Source organism: Bos indicus x Bos taurus, chromosome 8 (genome assembly GCF_003369695.1).
Source record: "Bos indicus x Bos taurus breed Angus x Brahman F1 hybrid chromosome 8, Bos_hybrid_MaternalHap_v2.0, whole genome shotgun sequence".
NCBI lineage: Eukaryota > Metazoa > Chordata > Mammalia > Artiodactyla > Bovidae > Bos > Bos indicus x Bos taurus.
The window spans coordinates 23,203,064-23,221,897 of record NC_040083.1 but is presented as its reverse complement, the minus strand read 5'-3'; the positions used below and the strand labels follow the sequence as shown (position 1 = coordinate 23,221,897).

At 39.1% G+C, this 18,834-nt stretch overlaps 1 protein-coding gene across 2 annotated transcripts in view; it reads left to right on the top strand.

Annotated features, from left to right (window-relative positions):
* FOCAD (focadhesin) overlaps positions 1 to 18,834 on the top strand; it is a 305,616-nt gene that overhangs the window by 251,992 nt on the left and 34,790 nt on the right. For both annotated transcript variants that reach the window (XM_027549147.1, XM_027549148.1), the window contains 5 exons: positions 1,725 to 1,847; positions 2,314 to 2,391; positions 3,280 to 3,351; positions 4,648 to 4,750; positions 6,954 to 7,034. In XM_027549147.1, coding sequence (XP_027404948.1) covers positions 1,725 to 1,847; positions 2,314 to 2,391; positions 3,280 to 3,351; positions 4,648 to 4,750; positions 6,954 to 7,034 — 457 coding nt within the window. The remainder of the gene's footprint in view (positions 1 to 1,724; positions 1,848 to 2,313; positions 2,392 to 3,279; positions 3,352 to 4,647; positions 4,751 to 6,953; positions 7,035 to 18,834) is intronic.

Below are 18,834 nucleotides of genomic sequence, written 5' to 3'. Positions count from 1 at the left end.
CCTAGTTCTTATTTACTCTGATTTTGACTTTTTAATGAAGTATTTTTTTGTGCCCAGAAATGAGAAACGTCTAATTCTTATCCACAGCTTTAGCCAGTATCTACAGACATCTTTTTCTCTCTTTATCCCCTATAGACACTTTTTTCTTTTTTGGTATGAGTATGAACGTCTTTTTGCTCTCTCCAATTATTGCTCTGTATAAAATCTTAAAGCACATGGCTAGGGAATAGAAGAGTTATGTAAGGCTAGAGACAAAAATTCATAAAGATAAAAATACATAGAATAATCAAGTAAAACCTCCACAAATTCGAAGCAGAGAATCTCTGCTCATGACTAAATATATAGGAAAATTTAGATTACTGCAATGTAAATGAAATACCTCTTAAAATGTTCCCTCTGAAATATTAGTCAGCCTTCAAAAAGAAGAAAATTTTGACATAGGCCATGACGTGGATAACCTGGAGGGCATTATGTTGAGTGAAACAGGCCCATAGCAAAAAGACAAGTATTGCATGTTTCTGCTGATATGAAGTACTCAGAGCAATCAGAAGTGTAGAGATGAAAAGCAGAATGATGGTTGCCAGAGGCTGAGGCAGGAGCGATAGGGAATTAAAGTTTAATCGGTATAGAACTTCAATGTTGCAAAATGAAAAAGGTTCTAAAGATGATTGGGAGTGATGGTCACACAGCTTTGTGAATGTACTTCATACCATTAACTGTTCACTTAAAATGGTTCAGTTCAGTTCAGTTCAGTGGCTCAGTCGTGTCTGACTCTTTGTGACCCCATGAATCGCAGCATGCCAGGCCTCCCTGTCCATCACCAACTCCCGGAGTTCACTCAGACTCACGTCCATCGAGTCAGTGATGCCATCCAGCCATCTCATCCTCTGTCGTCCCCTTCTCCTCCTGCCCCTAATCCCTCCCAGCATCAGAGTCCTTTCCAATGAGTCAACTCTTCGCATGAGGTGGCCAAAGTACTGGAGTTTCAGCTTCAGCATCATTCAAATTTTATGTTACGTGCATTTTGCCATAATTTTTTAAAGTTGGAGGGGGAAAAAATGCTCCTTCTGATTATGCATGCTCTAGAATTTCCGTGTTTGTACTTTGTTTGCTTGGTTGTTTATTTTTTAGATTTCTCCAAAGTCTTAATATTGGCCATTGTGGGTTATTACAGGATTCAGCCCAGATGTTAAGCCTATGTTGTATTTTACTGTTATTATTTTATGGTTATAGGCCTATTGGCTTACATTCAGAATAGATTTTGCCTTGTAAATCAACTATACTTCAATACAAAAATAAAGTTAATGTAAATAGCAGGAAAAAAGAATAGATCTTGCAAACACCAAAATGTAGAACTTTCATATGCTGTGCTCATTGCAGGGCTTTTTCTCCTCTTGTTTGGAGGTTGACTGGGCTTGTGAGTCACCTTGATATTTTCACTCTAACCCTCTTCTTAGAATTGGGATTGTTTGACCCAAGTCAATCACTAGTGCAGTGTTCTTTTCCTGAAATATACCACTCACTGAAACTGAATTCCTTACAATTAGGCTGCAATTTCTATTGCAAACTGGTCTAGGTTTTTTAAATCTCTGATGTACAGATGGCAACAGAACGTGTCTGTAGGAAAGGAGCCCCTCAAAGTGCTTGTTTTGCTGTATATGAACATTCTTGATCTGTGCCAGTCTTCTTTTCTCTCACCTCTCTTTAAAATTTATTTCTAACAGACTTCAGGTTTTGCCCTGGCATTAGGAAACATAATTCACGGCTTGTCTGTGTGTGGACATGGAAAAGCTGAAGACTTGGGCAACAGATTGCTTCCGGCCTGGATCAAAACTGTCCTAACAGAGGTAGAAGGCACCTCCTGCATGTTATTTTATATTTTTATAAAGGAAAAAGAGCCACTTTATTGGACCATTTATAGGTGCTGCCATAAAAGCTTAACCATTAAAAAAAAAAAGGCAGTATCAAATGAGACAATGTACTTTTAATGCCTTATAAATGATACATCCTATTAACCATTGTAGTTGTTTTTCTTTTTTTTTTTTTAACTGGCTATTTTGTTAGTGTTTTAATTTTATAACAGCACTGTGGTTTTGAAAACTAAAAAATAACAAGAAGCCACCTGGGATCTAGCAACTTTAACTTGTTTACTTTATTCAAGTCTGTTGCCTTCCTCAGTTCAGTGATACAGGTTGTGTTGATCCTACAAATTTTGTACCATTTTGACCATTTGTTTCTCTGTGGTATAATTCTTATCAAATTCAAACCCAAGGATTGTTCCCCTCTTGACATTTTCTGATGCTTTGTTTTCAGGGCGCTCCCACAATGCTTTGCTTGGCAGCTCTTCACGGCATGGTGGCGTTGGTAGGCTCCGAAGGGGATGTAATGCAGGTAAAAAAAAAATGGGGGTGACACCTAAATGTGTGCATAGTCACAGCAAGGAGAGAATACCCAGTATCTCATCATGCTAAGGAAGACCGATATATGCTCATGGTAGTGGTTACACTGGGCTCTCTGTGTCTTTATATATCTCTTGGCCAAGAATTCTTTTTGTACAGATTTGTTCCTTGTTTTATTTGGATTGTAGGAATTAAACCTAGTCAACCTATATACTTTCCATAAAGTTCTCTGCCTGAGGAAAGCAATTGGATCCTAAGAAATTTCAAAAATTCGAAATAGGAAGCTCCACTTTGTATCTGTAATGTTTAAATATGTATCTGTGTAATTATGCTTTCTATAAGCTTCAAAAGTTTCTAAAAACTTTAAAAGCTTTTCTACTGTAGATTTGAAAGAAAGTGAACGTGTTAGTCTCTCAGTAATGTCTGACTCTTTGCGACCCCATGAACTATAGCCCTCCAGGCTCCTCTGTCCATGGAATTCTCCAGGCAAGAGTACTGGAGTGGGTTGCCATTCCCTTCTCCAGGGGATCTTCCCGACCCAGGCAGTGAACTCGAGTGTCCTGCATTGCAGGCAGATTCTTTACGTTCTGAACCACCAGGGAAGCCCATATGGATGTATAAATTTACAAGTAATTCTAAGGCATTCCTTTGTTCATACAGTAAAGGTTTATTAAGTGACTGCTACTTGCCACACTGAACTGGCCCTGGGATATCAGTAATTTAATAAAACATGGATCTTGCCCTCAAGGAGCTCATGGTTTTTGTTTTTGAAATATAAGGACATATGATGAGTTATTCCATAGCTTAGATGTTGACAGCTGATACAGTGGGAGTATCATTATCTACTTTTTTGAATGGTTATTTCTCCTTTTTCTTTCAGCTGAAGTCAGAAGCCATCCAGTCCTCTCAGTCTCAAGGCAGACTTAATGAAGTCATTAGAACTTTAACTCAGGTGAGAAGAAGAATTTCAAATCCTTAAGTGGGAAAACAGATATTCCCCTTTGCTGTCTTTTTCTCTCTCATGATACAAACTGTCTTACATAGAAAATGGGGAAATCTCTGGTTATTCATGGTGAGTTCCAGGGGCAATGGAGAACCGCTTAGGGCCCTGTATTTGCTGACCAACATGCACCACCTCTGGAAAAAAAAGAAAGCTTGAATTATTGAGTTAACTTAAGTTGCTTTGGTTTCTCTTAAAAATTTAAACCTGACCCTCTAAAGAATGTCAGGCCCTCTGGACAAGGAAAAATAGAAGACAGCCAAAGGGCAGGGCGGATAGCTAAGCTGAATGGTCAAGATGCGCTAGTTCAGATGTCACTAAAAGTATTTGGGTGAATTATTGTCAGAGTTATTCTTGGCTAAAGAATAAAAATGTCCATCTGCTTAGAAATGATTTTATATTTTCAGATTTTTATTTAAAACGTCATGACGTTCATTGAATGGAAGAAGCTTAAAAAAATAATCACTGAGGCTCCTCTCAACCTGAAGCAGCTGCTACTCACATGTGGTCATGTTTCTTTATAAGCGTTTTTATTTTCTCTGCATAGTTGCATTCTTACCACATGTAGAACTCTGTGTCCTAGGCTTTCACCTGGTGGACTTGTTTGTCTTTTTTTTTTTTTTTTAAACATAGCTGGTTATAATACTCACCACATGAAGAAGTTGTAGTAATTCATGCCTTTGAAAGCAAACAAATCCTGGAACAGAAGAAATTGTCTTTTGCATGTATGAATGTAAATATTCTCAAAAATTTTTCCTGAAACTTAAATTGCTATAACTTGGGTAAAAAATCTATAAATGAAAAATATTATTTAAAAGAACATATTGTGAATGGTAAAATAGTAATAGAGCACTGTTTAAAGAAGAGAACCAAATAACATCTCCTTCTACTTTTAAACGTATTTTAGTCCTAAGCAACTATCCAGCCCTTTTTACTTTGGGGATTTTCTTTTCCCATTTTTTGAAAACTCCTTTAGACCAGTCTGACTCAGTGAAATCTGAGACAATCACTGATCCCTTCTGTCATGACTGATAGATTCATTCATTCTTTCATTCAGCAACACTTGTTGATCACCTCTATGTCCCACATTTAGTGTACTACACAGAGGATAGTACATCTTGTCATAGAACTTCTCATTACCAGCCAAGCTACCACCTCATAAAAGATTAGTGACCTTCTGTGTGTGGCCTTTTATTGAGTGGAATTTGTATCTTGCCCATCGTTGAACTGTTAACATTTCATTCATAGGTCATCAGTGTGTCTGGGGTGATTGGTCTTCAGTCAAATGCCATCTGGCTTCTAGGACATCTTCATCTGTCTACTCTGTCCTCAAATCAAAGTAGAACCTCGGGTAAGATTGGAGTCATAGAACATGGGAGCTGGAAGGAGGGGTGCTGACGTGGGGCTGTCTACTTTGTTAAGAGCGTTAATTTTCATAGCCGCCCTCAGAGCTGCGTGTTATTGTCCCTCTTTTACGTCAGAGGAAGATGGACCATGGAGAAGTCTCCTGATTTGCCCAGAGTTACACAGCAGTTAAGTGGGAAATACACAGTTTGAAATCAGATCTGTCAGCCGCCAAAGCCTGTGCTCTTTTCACTCTCCCTCTCTTCCTTCCTTAGAGATAAGTTTAGATGTTGAGTCTAACACCGTATTTTACAAAGAACCTAAGACTCAGAAAGATTACATGACATAGGTGCAAGCTTAGTGAGAAATCCAGAAACTAGGAATCAGATCCTTGAAGCTTGGAACAGAGTTCTTTTTACTTGACTAGGTGTAATCGTAGTTGTATAACATTCATATTTCATTAAAAGACTCTTCATATGGCTGGAGTTCTTCTGGCCCTGGCATTGAGAAAAGACTGAGGTAAGTACTTTTAAAGATATGCATCTCCTTGGCCTTGGAATTAAAACCCTAGGGCTTACTGCAACAAGATTTTTTCTATTTCTATTGCTTTTAAATAAAAGCAATAAAAATATTCGCAGTTCCCACGTGGTTAATTTATGTATGTACTTGGAGGTTTTCTGGGGAAGACATCAGTGTAATGCACTGGGACCTATATCTGCTCCTTGCTCTTTATAGAGTTTTGACCACTGGCTCCCTTGGACTCAGGCCAGGGAGGTTTAGGTACCAAAGTTTCCTCATTAAAACCTAGTTTCACACATCCCCTGACAGGTAGTCTACCGACAGCATTACCAGGAACATGGGCCACCATAATTACTGTCTCCCTGCCTTTCAGTCACTCCTTAGCTATAGAAATAGGGCATGGTTCCACAGCATTCCCCACATAATGAACTTTATACATTTAAAAGCTGTCATACTGTGAAGTGAAGTGAAGGTTGCTCAGTTGTGTCCAACTCTTTGCAACCACATGTACTGTAGACTGCCAGGCTCCTCTGTCCATGGAATTCTCCAGGCAAGAGTTCTGGAGTAGGCAAGAATACTGCTGTTTCCTTCTCCAGGGGATCTTCCCAACCCAGGGATCGAGCACAGGTCTCCCACATTGCAGGCAGATTCTTTCCCAGGGAAGCCCAAGAATACTGGAGAGGGTAGCCTATCCCTTCTCCAGGGGATCTTCCCGACCCAGGAATCGAACCAGGGTCTCCTGCATTGTACGTGGATTCTTTACCAACTGAGATACCAGAGAAGCTGTCTTATTAAAACTGGAAAAAGAAAAAAAAAATATTGTCATATTGGAAACCCTTGGTAATGCTAGTCCTGAAGGACAGTGGTCTCTCAATGTCCTGGTAAAAATAGCATGTTTATGTCAGGCTTTTGCTTTTTAACATAGGCTTGTCATTGTTATGCTATGGGCTACATATATTCAAGGTCAGTTGTAGTAAATCATCTTATACTCAGGTTCTATGGAGGAAAATGACTGTGTATCTGGAAAAGTACAACTGCTCGTTTCTGATGGAATTTTCCGTTGGAGCCATCTATCCCAGTAAAAACCATCTCATTAAACAATATGGGGAACCAGGAGGAAAAGAATCTAAGAAACTCCCAGGACTCAACTAGCATAAACGTTACTGCTTCGCTATTTCAGGTCAGCAGGCACATCTGGTTTTTTGTATGTGTTGGTCACATAGAGGTCCCTGTCTCATGAAATAAGAGAGTGACTAGTATTAATATTGATTGACGTATTTCCATGGTTCATGTATCTGCCTCAGGATGCCCTTGATAGCCCATAGAATGGTGGTCTCAGCTTAGAAGTCCAGCTTAGGACTCCTCGCTGACACAGAGGTCACTGGATTGGAGTTCATTGATGTGCCAAAGTGGAAAAGGGTGTTTTTTTTAAACCACTTCAGTACAATTTTCGCCTTCTATGGTTTTTTTTCCAACCACTCCCAGATTTACCACCGTTTTAGATTTGCTTGCATAGTCTCAGCCACTTAATCTAATAGAATTAGTTGCAACCACAGAGTATTGTTCTGAGATTAATGGCATAAACATCTCCGCTTTGTCTCTAGGTTGATATGGCAGCATGAGATCATTATCCTTCCTTCATTAGTCCTGCCAAGTTCACTGGTTAATTTGATCATTTTCTGTCTCCACAGTGCCTACTGACTACAGCTATTTGCCTGAAAACAGTTTTATTAGAGCAGCCATTGGCTTCTTCGTTACAGGAGGAAAAAAAGGCAAGTGAGCACATTTCTTGACTCTTTCTTTCTACCTGTTAAGTTTGTATGCCCTAAGCTTGCTTCTGTAGATTAAACAGTACAAATCTGAAAGGGTGAATAATTTCCCCTGCCAGATCATCTTTGCAGTAGAGCTGACTAGGAGACCAACTACGAAATAAGTGATACACAAACATACATACTGTGTATCCTCCTGAAATTACCAATTTAATATCTAATCTTCCTTTTGGCCATTTCAAAAGTATAAGTGCACATTACTTTTATTGTCAGTTTCAAACGAGTGTGACCTAAAAAGAGAAAACACACGTTTGTATTACAGGACCTGACTTGGAGGTAGGTCTTCTTGAACTTTGTGTGATCACTCTATGTTGTTGGAATCACTGGCTCTGGTTCTTAATTTTAGCTTGTGTTCTTTTTCTTTGCAGTAATGCCTTTGTGATTCTTTGTTGCTGCCACCAACAACCGACAGAGATTTAGTGCTTTTGTTTTTAACTGGAGCCAAAATAATCCCACATTAATTTTTAAGTAAATGCGCGTTAATGATACACACCTATAAATTTATGCTTTGAGGAAAAAATGGATCCAAACTGAGTGTGTTGTGGCTCAGGAACCAGTTTTATGTAATGTTCTTTCATTGATGTTTTACTAGTTTCATTCTTCGTTGGGCTGATTTTGTCCGTCTGGGCAAAACCAATGCCTGTATTACAACAAATCCATCCAAATTTTAGGGGAAAAGTCTTTGAACAAATTAAAATGAAGACATCTGGAGGAAGAAAATTTGATTAATGGAGGTCATGGAGGAATAAAATCTTACCATTGGAAGGGACATTAGAGGTCATGTCTGTTGTCTAAGTTTCTACTAGGTACAGTAGTCCCTGGAGCTTCCAAGTTATAAACTACTTTCATAGCTTGGACATAAATTCCCTTAGTTTCTGGAGTTCCAGAAATTGTGCTGTTATCCTAGAGTTGTGAGTTAGCATAACTTGCTTTTCATATCTTCAGTAAAAGTTGGTATAATGTTATGTCATTGTCACACAAGGTATGTGTAGGTATGACCATGTCATTTATTACACATAATATGGAGTTGTTTATATATTGCCATAAAGTAAGTCTTTTTAAAGTAGATGTTGTAGCAGAGATGTCTCCATTAACAGGAAATTGAATTCGTACTAAAGGAACATCTAAAATTTCCATGGCTAGAGTAATTCTAGGAACATCTAAAATTTCCATGGCTAGAGTAATTCTAGGAACATATATTTTTGCTCTAGTTTTTTGTTGGTTTGTTTTTGTTAGTTTGCTCACTGATATTTTATAAACTTTTAAAATGATGCTAATGTGAGATTTTTCCATGAGATATTTCTTATTAGTTCTTATTAGATTTTTAAACCAAATGAAACACAGACTCCTTTTCTAGTGACTAAAATATCATTTTGCTCCCTAGATTCATATTTCTTAGCAGAAGTGAATTTTCTCTGAATCTTGTGGAAAATTCTTGATAAAATGTAACATTTTTATGATTGGTCTGTCATGATACAATAGGATATATTCTGTTCCAAAACTGAAAAACATCAGGTGAAATTGACATCAGAAATGTTATGTAAAATCTTGCTATTAAAGCTATTTGAAGACAAGTAAATGAAGTATTTTAAAAATGCCTTATTACCAATCAGATTTTTGGCATTTTCAGGTTGTGGGAGAGGGCTGCCTTTTTGTCAGGTTTCCTGACTAGATTCCAAGGAAAATCTATTCAGCCTTACACATTACTAATGATGACCCCAGAGGAGTGGGGGCCGTGGGAGGCTGACCTCCGCCTCGGAAGCCCATTTACAAAGACAAAACCAGACCCTGCTCTATGGGTCTAAATGGGATGGCCAAATGCGGAGGTGTGCATGCAAACGAGTGTTTTCTTCTTCAATATGCCCAGCTCATTTGAATTTTAATAACTCCCTTCTGAAGCAGCTTTTGAGTTTAAATGTCTGGATGTCACTCATCAGAGCCCAGTGGGGCTGCTGATAGGAAGGATGACAACTTTGGTGAACTCTTTTGAGGAAGAAATGGCTTGAGAGAATAAAAATCATGCTTGGCATAGGCAAAAGGGAGAAAACTTTCGGGATAGCATGGCTCCATTGCCTCTGTGTGCCATTTAATAACTTACGAGAGGAAGAACAATGGTACACGTTATCCTTGATCCACACATATGCAGGGATGAGATTGGATGAAATGATCTCAATTTTAGCCAATCACATCTGAGACAGTGAATATATTAGTCTGCATTCTCATGTTCAGGACTTTTCTCATTTTAGATGCCCACTTTAATACTCATACAATAGAACATACCAGATGTTCATAGTATCCATTCCTTCACACAGGCCTACATTTTTAAAACCATGCCAAATAGATAAAATTCCTTCCATTTTTGAAAGACTTCAGTTAATAGTTTTAAATATAACTGGTTTTTTGCTATATTCTATAACATTTTCTTTTCTTCCCTAAGAGTCCCACCTCCTGGCAGATGTAATATTCCTTAACCTTTGTAATCATCATAATCTTTTCCTTTGGATATTTATTGACTGTGCTGGATTTAAAATTTGCTTATAATCTAATCCCTCCTATTCTGGAATTATATTTTTCTTCTTAAGGCCCTCTAAGTTTGGGCTCTTATTTTTCCTTCTTTTCTATTCCTTTATTCTTTCTCCTGATTTCTGATATTTGTTTTTTCTCAACCTCAGAGTATATTCAAATTTCAAGGTTTTTCCTAATTTTAAAATAAAACAGTTAAACTGTCTTAAAAGTACTTACTGAAACTCATCATTTATTTTTGGTGATAATGTTATATATTTCTACCTAACAATTCGGACACGACTGAAGCGACTTAGCAGCAGCAGCAGCAACAATTAAAGGGGACTTCCATGGTGGTCCAGTGGCTAAGACTCCATGCTCATGGCTCAGCTGGTAAAGAATCCGCCTGCAATGAGGGAGACCTGGGTTCAATCCCTGGGTTGGGAAGATCCCCTGGAGAAGGGAAAGGCTACCCATTCCAGTATTCTGGTCTAGAGAATTCCACAAACTGTATAGTTCATGGAGTCACAAAGAGTCGGACACGACTGAGCAACTTCACTTTCACTAACAATTTAGGGTTATTTTCTTACCAATTCTCTTGCTGGGGAATATGACTTTCCAAGATTTTTCTACTAGGCTTTAAAGTTTACAGTAAGAAGTATAAAATTAAGTCATTATGAATGGCATTTCCTTCTTGATATGGATTCATTGGTCAGTGATTTGAGTGTATAAGAGTTGGACTTGTACATAAACTATAAGTAGGTAGATTGTTGATTGATCATTTTTGGATTACTAGCATGAGATATAATTGTTGATGAGTCTAACCAAAAGAACAGAATTAGTGAACTCCAAGTATAGAATAAATGATATGAGAAAGCTATCCTGTTTTTCTGTTGAAATTATAAGTTGGTTACCAAAGTATATTATTTTTAAATAGGTTAGCTTAGTAATAGCTTACCAATACAGTTCTTTTTATGAAGTTATTAGAAATGAACACATGTGTATAACAGGCTTCCCAGGTGGCTCAGTGGTAAAGAATCTGCCTGCCAACTCAGGAGACGTGAGTTCGATCCCTGAGTTGGGAAGATCCCCTGGAGGAGGAAATGGCAACCCATCTAGGATTCTCACCTGGAAGATTCCATGGACCAAGGAACCTGGCAGGCTACAGTCCATAGGATCGTGAAGAGTCGGACACAACTGAGCAAAGCAACATGTATATAACATGAAGTTCAAAAACAGTATGAAGAAAAAGAAAGAATTCCCTGTAATCTCACCACCTAGAGATAGCCTCAATAGATATTCCAGTGTGTGTCCTCTAGCTGTGTATGTGTTTATATTGAATTATAAAATGTATATTATTTTATTGTCTTTTATATATATAACAAGTTTCCATGTAAATGGACGTGATCACCACTAATCTCCTGCATAAGGAGGGTTGGGAAAGTATGAAGAGCATTCTTACATCGCTCTCTAGACTAGTGTTAATAGAGTATGTTGGAAGAGTATTTAATTTCTATTTTTTGTTGTTGTAAACATCATAAAAATATTTGAAAGAGTAAACAATTATCCCATGGCTTTTGGCATATGTTAGTTGCTCAGTCGTGTCCGACTCTTTGAGACCCCATGGACTGTAGCCTGCCAGGCTCCTCTGTCCTTAGAATTTTCCAGGCAAGAATACTGAAGTGAGTTGCCATTCCCTTCTCTAAGATATCTTCTTGACCCAGGGATCAAACCCAGGTCTCCTGCATAGCAGGCAGATTCTTTACCATCTGAGCCACCAGGGAAGCCCTTTCTAACAGCTATTATCACTTTATTTTAATTTGTTCCTTTTATGTACACACAATGTTTACATATTTCCCAGTATACATATGCTTTGTATTCTTTAACCTAACATTGTAAACATTTCCCTATTTTCCATATATCTCCATAATTATCATTTTTAAATGACTGACTGTAGAATGTTCTGTCAAGTTGATGAATCATAATTAACCCATTTCCTTATTGGTCATCTAAAATGTTTCCATAATAGAGAATATCCTTGTGAATGTACCTTTCCTTAGGATAAATTCTCATCAATTTATAATTAGGCTCTGAGGATGTGATGACTATAAGGATGGCATGGCCTCATTGCTCTTCAGAAGGATTGTATCAGGTTTCAGTACCTCGGCCCTGTGTAAATATCATAGCAGCTTGTCACAGAGGTTAAAAGCTTGGGAGCCAGACTGCCTGGGTTCATAGCCCACTTATATGGCTTCTCAGCTGTGTCACTTCAGGCAAGCTGCTTAAGTCTGTAAGGCTCAATTGCTTCTGTAAAGTGGAAAAAATAATTGAATCTTCTTTCTAGAGTTTTTGTAAGGATTATGAGTTTATGAGTCATTTTATATAACAGTGCTTAGAAAACAAATAAAGAATAAACCCTTTCTAGTTATCATATTACAAAGCAGACCTTCATTTAGGTAAACAAATGACTATAATACAAGCCAGGCAGGTATAAAATGATGCCTTAAGGCTAATTTGCATTCATTGTCAGAAGGAATGAACATTTTTGTATGTATTTACCATTTGAGATGTGGTTTCTTTTTTTAATTAAATGTTAGACTTCCTTTTTGGGGCTCCCCAGATGGTTTAGCAGTAAAGAATGTGCCTGCCAATGCAGGAGACACAGTAGATGCAGATTCAATCCCTGAGTCGCGAAGATCCCCTACAGGAGGAAATAGCAATCCACTCCAGTATTCTTGCCAGGATAATCCCATGGACAGGGAAGGCTGGCGGGCTACAGACCCTGGGGTTGCAAAGAGTCAACCCCGGCTGAGCACACACACACACAGGGAAGTACATAACCCTACAAGCCATAAGGAAGAAAAAGAAAATTCCATTATCCCGTTTACATTTTTTTGTAGACTTTCTCATGTAAGGAAAAGCTGCCTGCCTGTCTTTCTTTCTGTGCTTCCTTCCTGTCTTTCTTACTCTTTCTTTCTGTCTTTCTTTTGATATGGACCACTAAACTCCTACTGTATTTAATTATTATTCAGTTATTCATTATTTTGAATTGTCCTCAAATTGTTCCAGATTAGATAAGAGCCTCTGACTCTTGTGTCCTTCTGAGGTAACCTCATCATTCTTTGAGTGCCTTTTGTTTATGGCACACAAAGATGTTCTAGGTTCATCTTATTTTATCCTCAGACTTGTAGTAGCCTAAGACTCAAGTGTCTTTTAGTGGAGAATGATATTTAGAAGTCAAGATCTGAGTACAAATTACTACATTGCTACTGAGTTAATCAGTGTTCCTAGGCCCTTTCAGTGGACACTTAGAAATTTTGTTCTCTCTCTTCTTCCCTCCCCTCCCGTCTCTTTCTCTCTCACATATGTCTGTATTTTCGTGTCTAGCTATGTGTGTTGAAAAACCATGAGTTTACACCAATATCTCCAAACCAGTATCACAGATTTCCTTCTGCGTTTTCCTCTTCTTATTTGTAACCTCCTCTAGAGTTGTAAGAAACCCAGCTCCCGTTATTCTCAATATATTTGCCAGAGTCCTGCTAAACCTGCCTGTCTCTCTCTTGGGCCCTGATTTCCCCTGGGCAGCTACCCTGCTTGGCAGCCTTCCTGGTGCTCATGGGCTCAGGGATGTTTTTGTTTCTGGTAACACCAGACTATGTATTTGGTCCTAAGGCAGAACATCCTACCAACTCTTATGTCTGACTGACCCATCAGAATCACCAACTGTTATCAACAGCTGTCTTGATTAGCAATGCAGACAGAGGACGAGATGGTTGGGTGGCATCACCTGACTTGATGGACTTGAGCTTGAGCAAACTCCGGGAGTTGGTGATGGACAGGGAAGCCTGGCGTGCTGCAGTCCATGGGGTCACAAAGAGTCAGACATGACTGCGCGACTGAACTGAACTATACTGATCTTGATTATATAGTGGTTCCTGGCAAGGGGCTTAGCATCTGCAAAAATATGCCTGCTGTCTTTATATTGTCTACCTGTGTTTCCTAAGGATTTTGTCTAGAAAAATCCTACTCATCCTTTCCATCTTGTTTTAAACATCCTTTCCTCAGTGGAAGGCAAAGGAGGATTCCCAGATGTTCCCAGATTAGTATATATTTGCTATGTGATCCATTCCTTTATGTTTTCATAGTACTTTACATATGTGTAATTATCTGCTTAATTATTTGTGATTCTTTGTTTAAAGTCCATCTTTCCCATTAGACTGTAATTTCCTCAAGGGCAGGAAGAGCTTCTGTGTTTAATCCTAAATGCTTAGTACAGAGTACTTGGCATGTTAACAGTTTTCAAATATTTGTTGTTCTACTGCTTTAATCATGTATACACACACACGCACACACATGCACACACACATATTTCTTCTAAACAGTGCTAAAGATGGAGAAGGTAAAGATATATCCACACTATATAAGGGACATTATGCTGGTGATGGAGCATAGACACACCAGCCACTGTTAGCCTACTTGTTACCAAACTTTTCCTATAAGGGTTATGCATATACATTATAGCGTTGAGATCGGATCCTCTGTGTAGCCAAAGTATGTGTGATAATGGGTCCTGTTGTAATGCATTATGTTCGGATATGCCATTTATATCAGGGTTCTTTGAAGCTGTCAACTGGGTGAGGGATTTAAAGCAACTCTTTACCCAGATTTTAAAACATCTGGATCCTTTTAACAAGTACTGTTAGGCCTTTTGAGTTCCAAATCCATTGTCTATAACGCATTCCAGTATTTCTTTTTATCTGAGGCACTTGTATGAAAGACGGAGCTCTGTAATAAGGGAACTGATCATTCCCATATCCTAGGTATGGGTTCTTGTGTCTGATGCTGATGATCTCTGGGGAGAGAACCATGTGACTCTGTTCTCCCACTTTAGGGCTACCTCTCTCTCCATACCTCCCCCCACATGCTTAGAACTACCACGTATTTCCTCCATTCCTAACATCTACTATAATTTCTTTCATTCCAGTTAGTATCAGAATTAACCTGTAAATATAGTGGAAAATTCTGTGTGATTCTAGCTCTGTTAGTCCATACTAATTCTCTGCTTTTTTGAAAAGTGGAAGATGTATTATATGATAGCACTTACTGGATATTCTGTGCTCCATCTGACACGTTCTGCTCATTTCTGACACTTGCTTGTATATTTTGTTTGTTAGTCGCTCAGTCTGACTGAGTTGCTCAGTCGTGTCTGACTCTGCCACCCCATGGACTGTGACCCACCAGGCTCCTCTGTCCATGGAATTCTCCAGGCAAGAATACAGGAGTGGGTTGCCATTTCCTTCTCCAGGGGATCTTCCCAACCCGGAGATTGAGTCCACGTCTCCCACATTGCAGGCAGATTCTTTACCATCTGAGCCACTGAAAGGTTGTTACTGAACCACGAAAGACACCGGGATTGTTGGCCTCCGGAAGAGAAGAATTCAATTCGGAGCCAGAGACGAGGCTTGATCGCTCAGAGCTTTTGTGTAGTAAAGTTTTATTAAAGTGTAAAGTATAGATATCTTTCCTTGGAGCTCAGTCGGTAAAGAATCTACCTGCAATGCAGGAGACCTGAGAATCCCTGTGGACAGAGGAGCCTGGCAGGCTACAGTCCAGGGGGTCGCAAGAGTCAGACACTACTTAGTGACTAAACTACCACCAAAGAATAAAAGAGATAGAGAAAGCTTCTGACGTAGACATCAGAAGGGGGCAGAAAGAGTGCCCCCCTGCTAGTCTTTAGCTGGATCTTCTATAGCTATTGCTGCTGCTGCTAAGTCGATTCAGTCATGTCCGACTCTGTGCGACCCCATAGACGGCAGCCCACCAGGCTTCCCCATCCCTGGGATGCTCCAGGCAAGAACACTGGAGTGGGTTGCCATTTCCTTCTCCAATGCATGAAAGTGAAAAGTGAAAGTGAAGTCGCTCAGGCGTGTCTGACTCTTAGCGACCCCATGAACTGCAGCCTACCAGGCTCCTCCATCCATGGGATTTTCCAGGCAAGAGTACTGGAGTGGGGTGCCATTGCCTTCTCCTACTAGCAAGCTGTTAATTATAGAAGAGATTTCTCAAAACTGAGAGTGGCACCAGGCCCCTCACCCACAACATGCATTTTGAGATGACATTGGCACCAGGTGAGTCATCCCAGGCCATAAAATGATTAGATTAGGAGAACAGTGTATGAGTGAAACATACAGGTTTGTCAAATAGGTTCTGAGTCTTAGGTGGAACTGACTTGAAGAAAGACAGAGTCTAGGGTAAAGACATAGTTCATTAACGTAGCTTAAGACAAACATTTCCATAAGAAAAACACATTGGTTAGCTCAAGGTTTGAGAAAAGTTCAGATGGAGCCAGGTGTCGTCATGGCAACACAGAATTTTAAGAGATACTTCCTTTTAAATTTGTATAGAGAAGGGGAAAAAATCTAACACTTGTTGGTTTCCTCCTGCCAATTAAGAGAGAGAGAAGAAATGTCTGAGGCTTGCAGCCTGTTTCCTCCATTTGGAGACTGCTGGCCTTCCTGCCTATTACCCTCTCACCACCAGGGAACCTTGTATATTAGGTCAGTTCTAAAGAGTGTAGAAACAACATACAAAGTGTGTAGACAGTGATGTGCAGGTACTGGTGAAAGTTTTGTTGTCCTGTCAAGGGAGAGCTCATTGTCTAAGCAAAAAGTGAAGTGAAGTGAAAGTCGCTCAGTCGTGTCCAACCCTTTGCGACCCCATGGACTATACAGTCCGTGGAATTCTCTAGGCCAGAATACTGGAGTGGGTAGCCTTTCCCTTCTCCAGGGGATCTTCCCAACCCAGGGATTGAACCCAGGTCTCCCACATTGCAGGCGGATTTCTTACCAGCTGAGCCACAAGGGAAGCCCCTAAACAATAAAGGATCTAGAAAATAGTCATATTTCACATTGAGACCTGGTTTAGAGGACAGGTTTAATGTCTTCCCTGATTCTCTAGATCCTCTGGAAAGTTCAAATTTCCTAGTGAATTCTGTAGAAGGAACTGGGATATAATTTTATATAATTATAAAAACACTTGATCTGAGAAAAAATTTAATAGAAATCTGCTTATGAATTAAAAGATTTCCAATATAGAACTGGATTTATGTCCTCAATAGGACAGAAGAATAATTCTATGCCCAGATTGTCACTACACTATCTGCCAATTCATCAGACTATTTCTGTGAATTGTGAGCCAAAAGTCCCCCAAAAAGCATCTTAAATTTTGTTGTTGTTATTGTTGTTTTGTGAAATCAAAGACCCCAGTTTGCAACCAACTTTGTGTGTGGACAGTCACCACGTGTATATATTCAGTATACAGTTATATGAATACCCAACCAGGTAATTCCTATCACAGCATTTTTTTTAAGCACGCCTGATTTTTCCTCGTCTGTTTGTCCTCTCACTAGAATGTCAGCTCCACGGTGACTTCTTCTGCCATGTTCGACACAGTTTCCACTGTCTGGTAGCTAGTAGATCCTTAGCTGAATAAGTGAATATGTTTATGAATATATTTACTTTTTTTCGGTAAGAAATTCTTCTCCTTGTAATAGCAATAGTTAACTCCCTGATAATATCTCCTGTACTCCTAGTATTACATCACAAGGTGGAATAGAAATAAAGCTTCAGTTACTGGTAACACAGCATAGAAGAGTGGCAGGGGTGTTGAGCTTTTAACATTTTCAAAAAGCAAAAAAGTGTTTGTTGGCAGGGAGACAAACAGCACTGAAAAGCACACTACTAGTCTTACCTTCCCAAGTCAGCAGAGGCAAAGATAAGGAGGTTTGTTGGTGACGACTAAGAAAACATGCTGATCCTTGAGATAGCTGAAGTTCCTAAACATCAGAGAAAGGCCTGGCTTAGAAGGATGTGTTTACTAGTCATCAATGCATAAGTAGTCTGTGAACCTATGAGTAAAAGAGTGTAGGCAGTGATAGAAATTATGTTATAGTGCTTTTTATTATAGAAAACAGTGACTCGCTTCAAGTGACTCAATATTTACTGCAAGGATTCATAGGTTTCTCAGAAATACAAGGACAGATACTATTCTCAGCCCTCAGAGTATCAGAGGCAGGAAGATATCAGGCATCAAGACTTCATCTTGCTCTTTCTGTCTACCTTGCCAGGGCTGCATCGTATCATGGATCCTGCCTTTCATCCCAAAGACTGCTTCACCCCTTTCTCTTCTTTTGTGTTTGTGTGTGTGTGCTGAAATACATATAACATAAAATTTACCCTTGTAACCATTTTAAAGTCTACAATTCAGTGGCATTTAGTACATTCACAATATTATGCAACTGTCACCAGTATCAAATTACAGAACAGTGTTCATCACCCCCAATCCAATTTATTTTTTTCCTTTTGTTGCTCATGTTTTTGGTCATTCCTAAGAATCCATGACCAGATCAATAGACTTATCTTTATGTTTTCTTCCAAGAGTTTTATAGTTTCTTGTATTATCACTGATCTACTTTAAGTTAGTTTTTCTGTATGGTATTAGTATTAGTAGGGATCCAGCTTCATTATTTGCATGTGAATATCCAGTCATCCCAGCAGTGCTTGTTGAAGAGACACCTTCTTTCTTCTGTTGTGTGCTCTTAGCACCCTAGTCAAAAATCAGTTAACCATAAATGTTGGGTTTATTTCTGGCCTCCCAATTCTATTCCATTTTTAATACATGTCTATCCTTAGATTTGCCAGTACCACTCTGTTTTAATTACTATAGCTCTGTGGTAAGTTTTGAAATTGGTATGTGTGTGAGTCCTTTAAGTTTTTCTTTTTTGAAATTGTTTTGACTATTTGGGCCCCCTTTGCAATCTCATATAAATTTGACAATCAGCTTTTCCATTTCTGCAAAAAAAGTTGTTGAAATTTTATAGGTATTGTGTTGAGTCTGTAGATAGCTTCCATCTAGGTTATCAAATTTGTTGGCATAGGACTTGTCTACATAGAGCCTCCAGCATTTCACAAAAGGTAGTTCAGATCTTCCTGCCCCAGCACTGTTCAAGCAGCATTCTCCACTCTGAGTTTCTGCTCAGATAAGCCATGACTCCCTGTATCCATCTGTTTGTCTCTCTGGTTTTGGAGACAACATCTTGCCCTGTGCTCTTCCCTTTCTTAAGGATCCAAGAGAGTTGTTGATTCTTCCGTCTGTTTAGCTTTTTACGTTTATAATAGAGTGGTAATTGCCAAGCTCTTACATGTAGAACTGAAAACCAAAAGTCCCCCCTTTTTTCTAACTT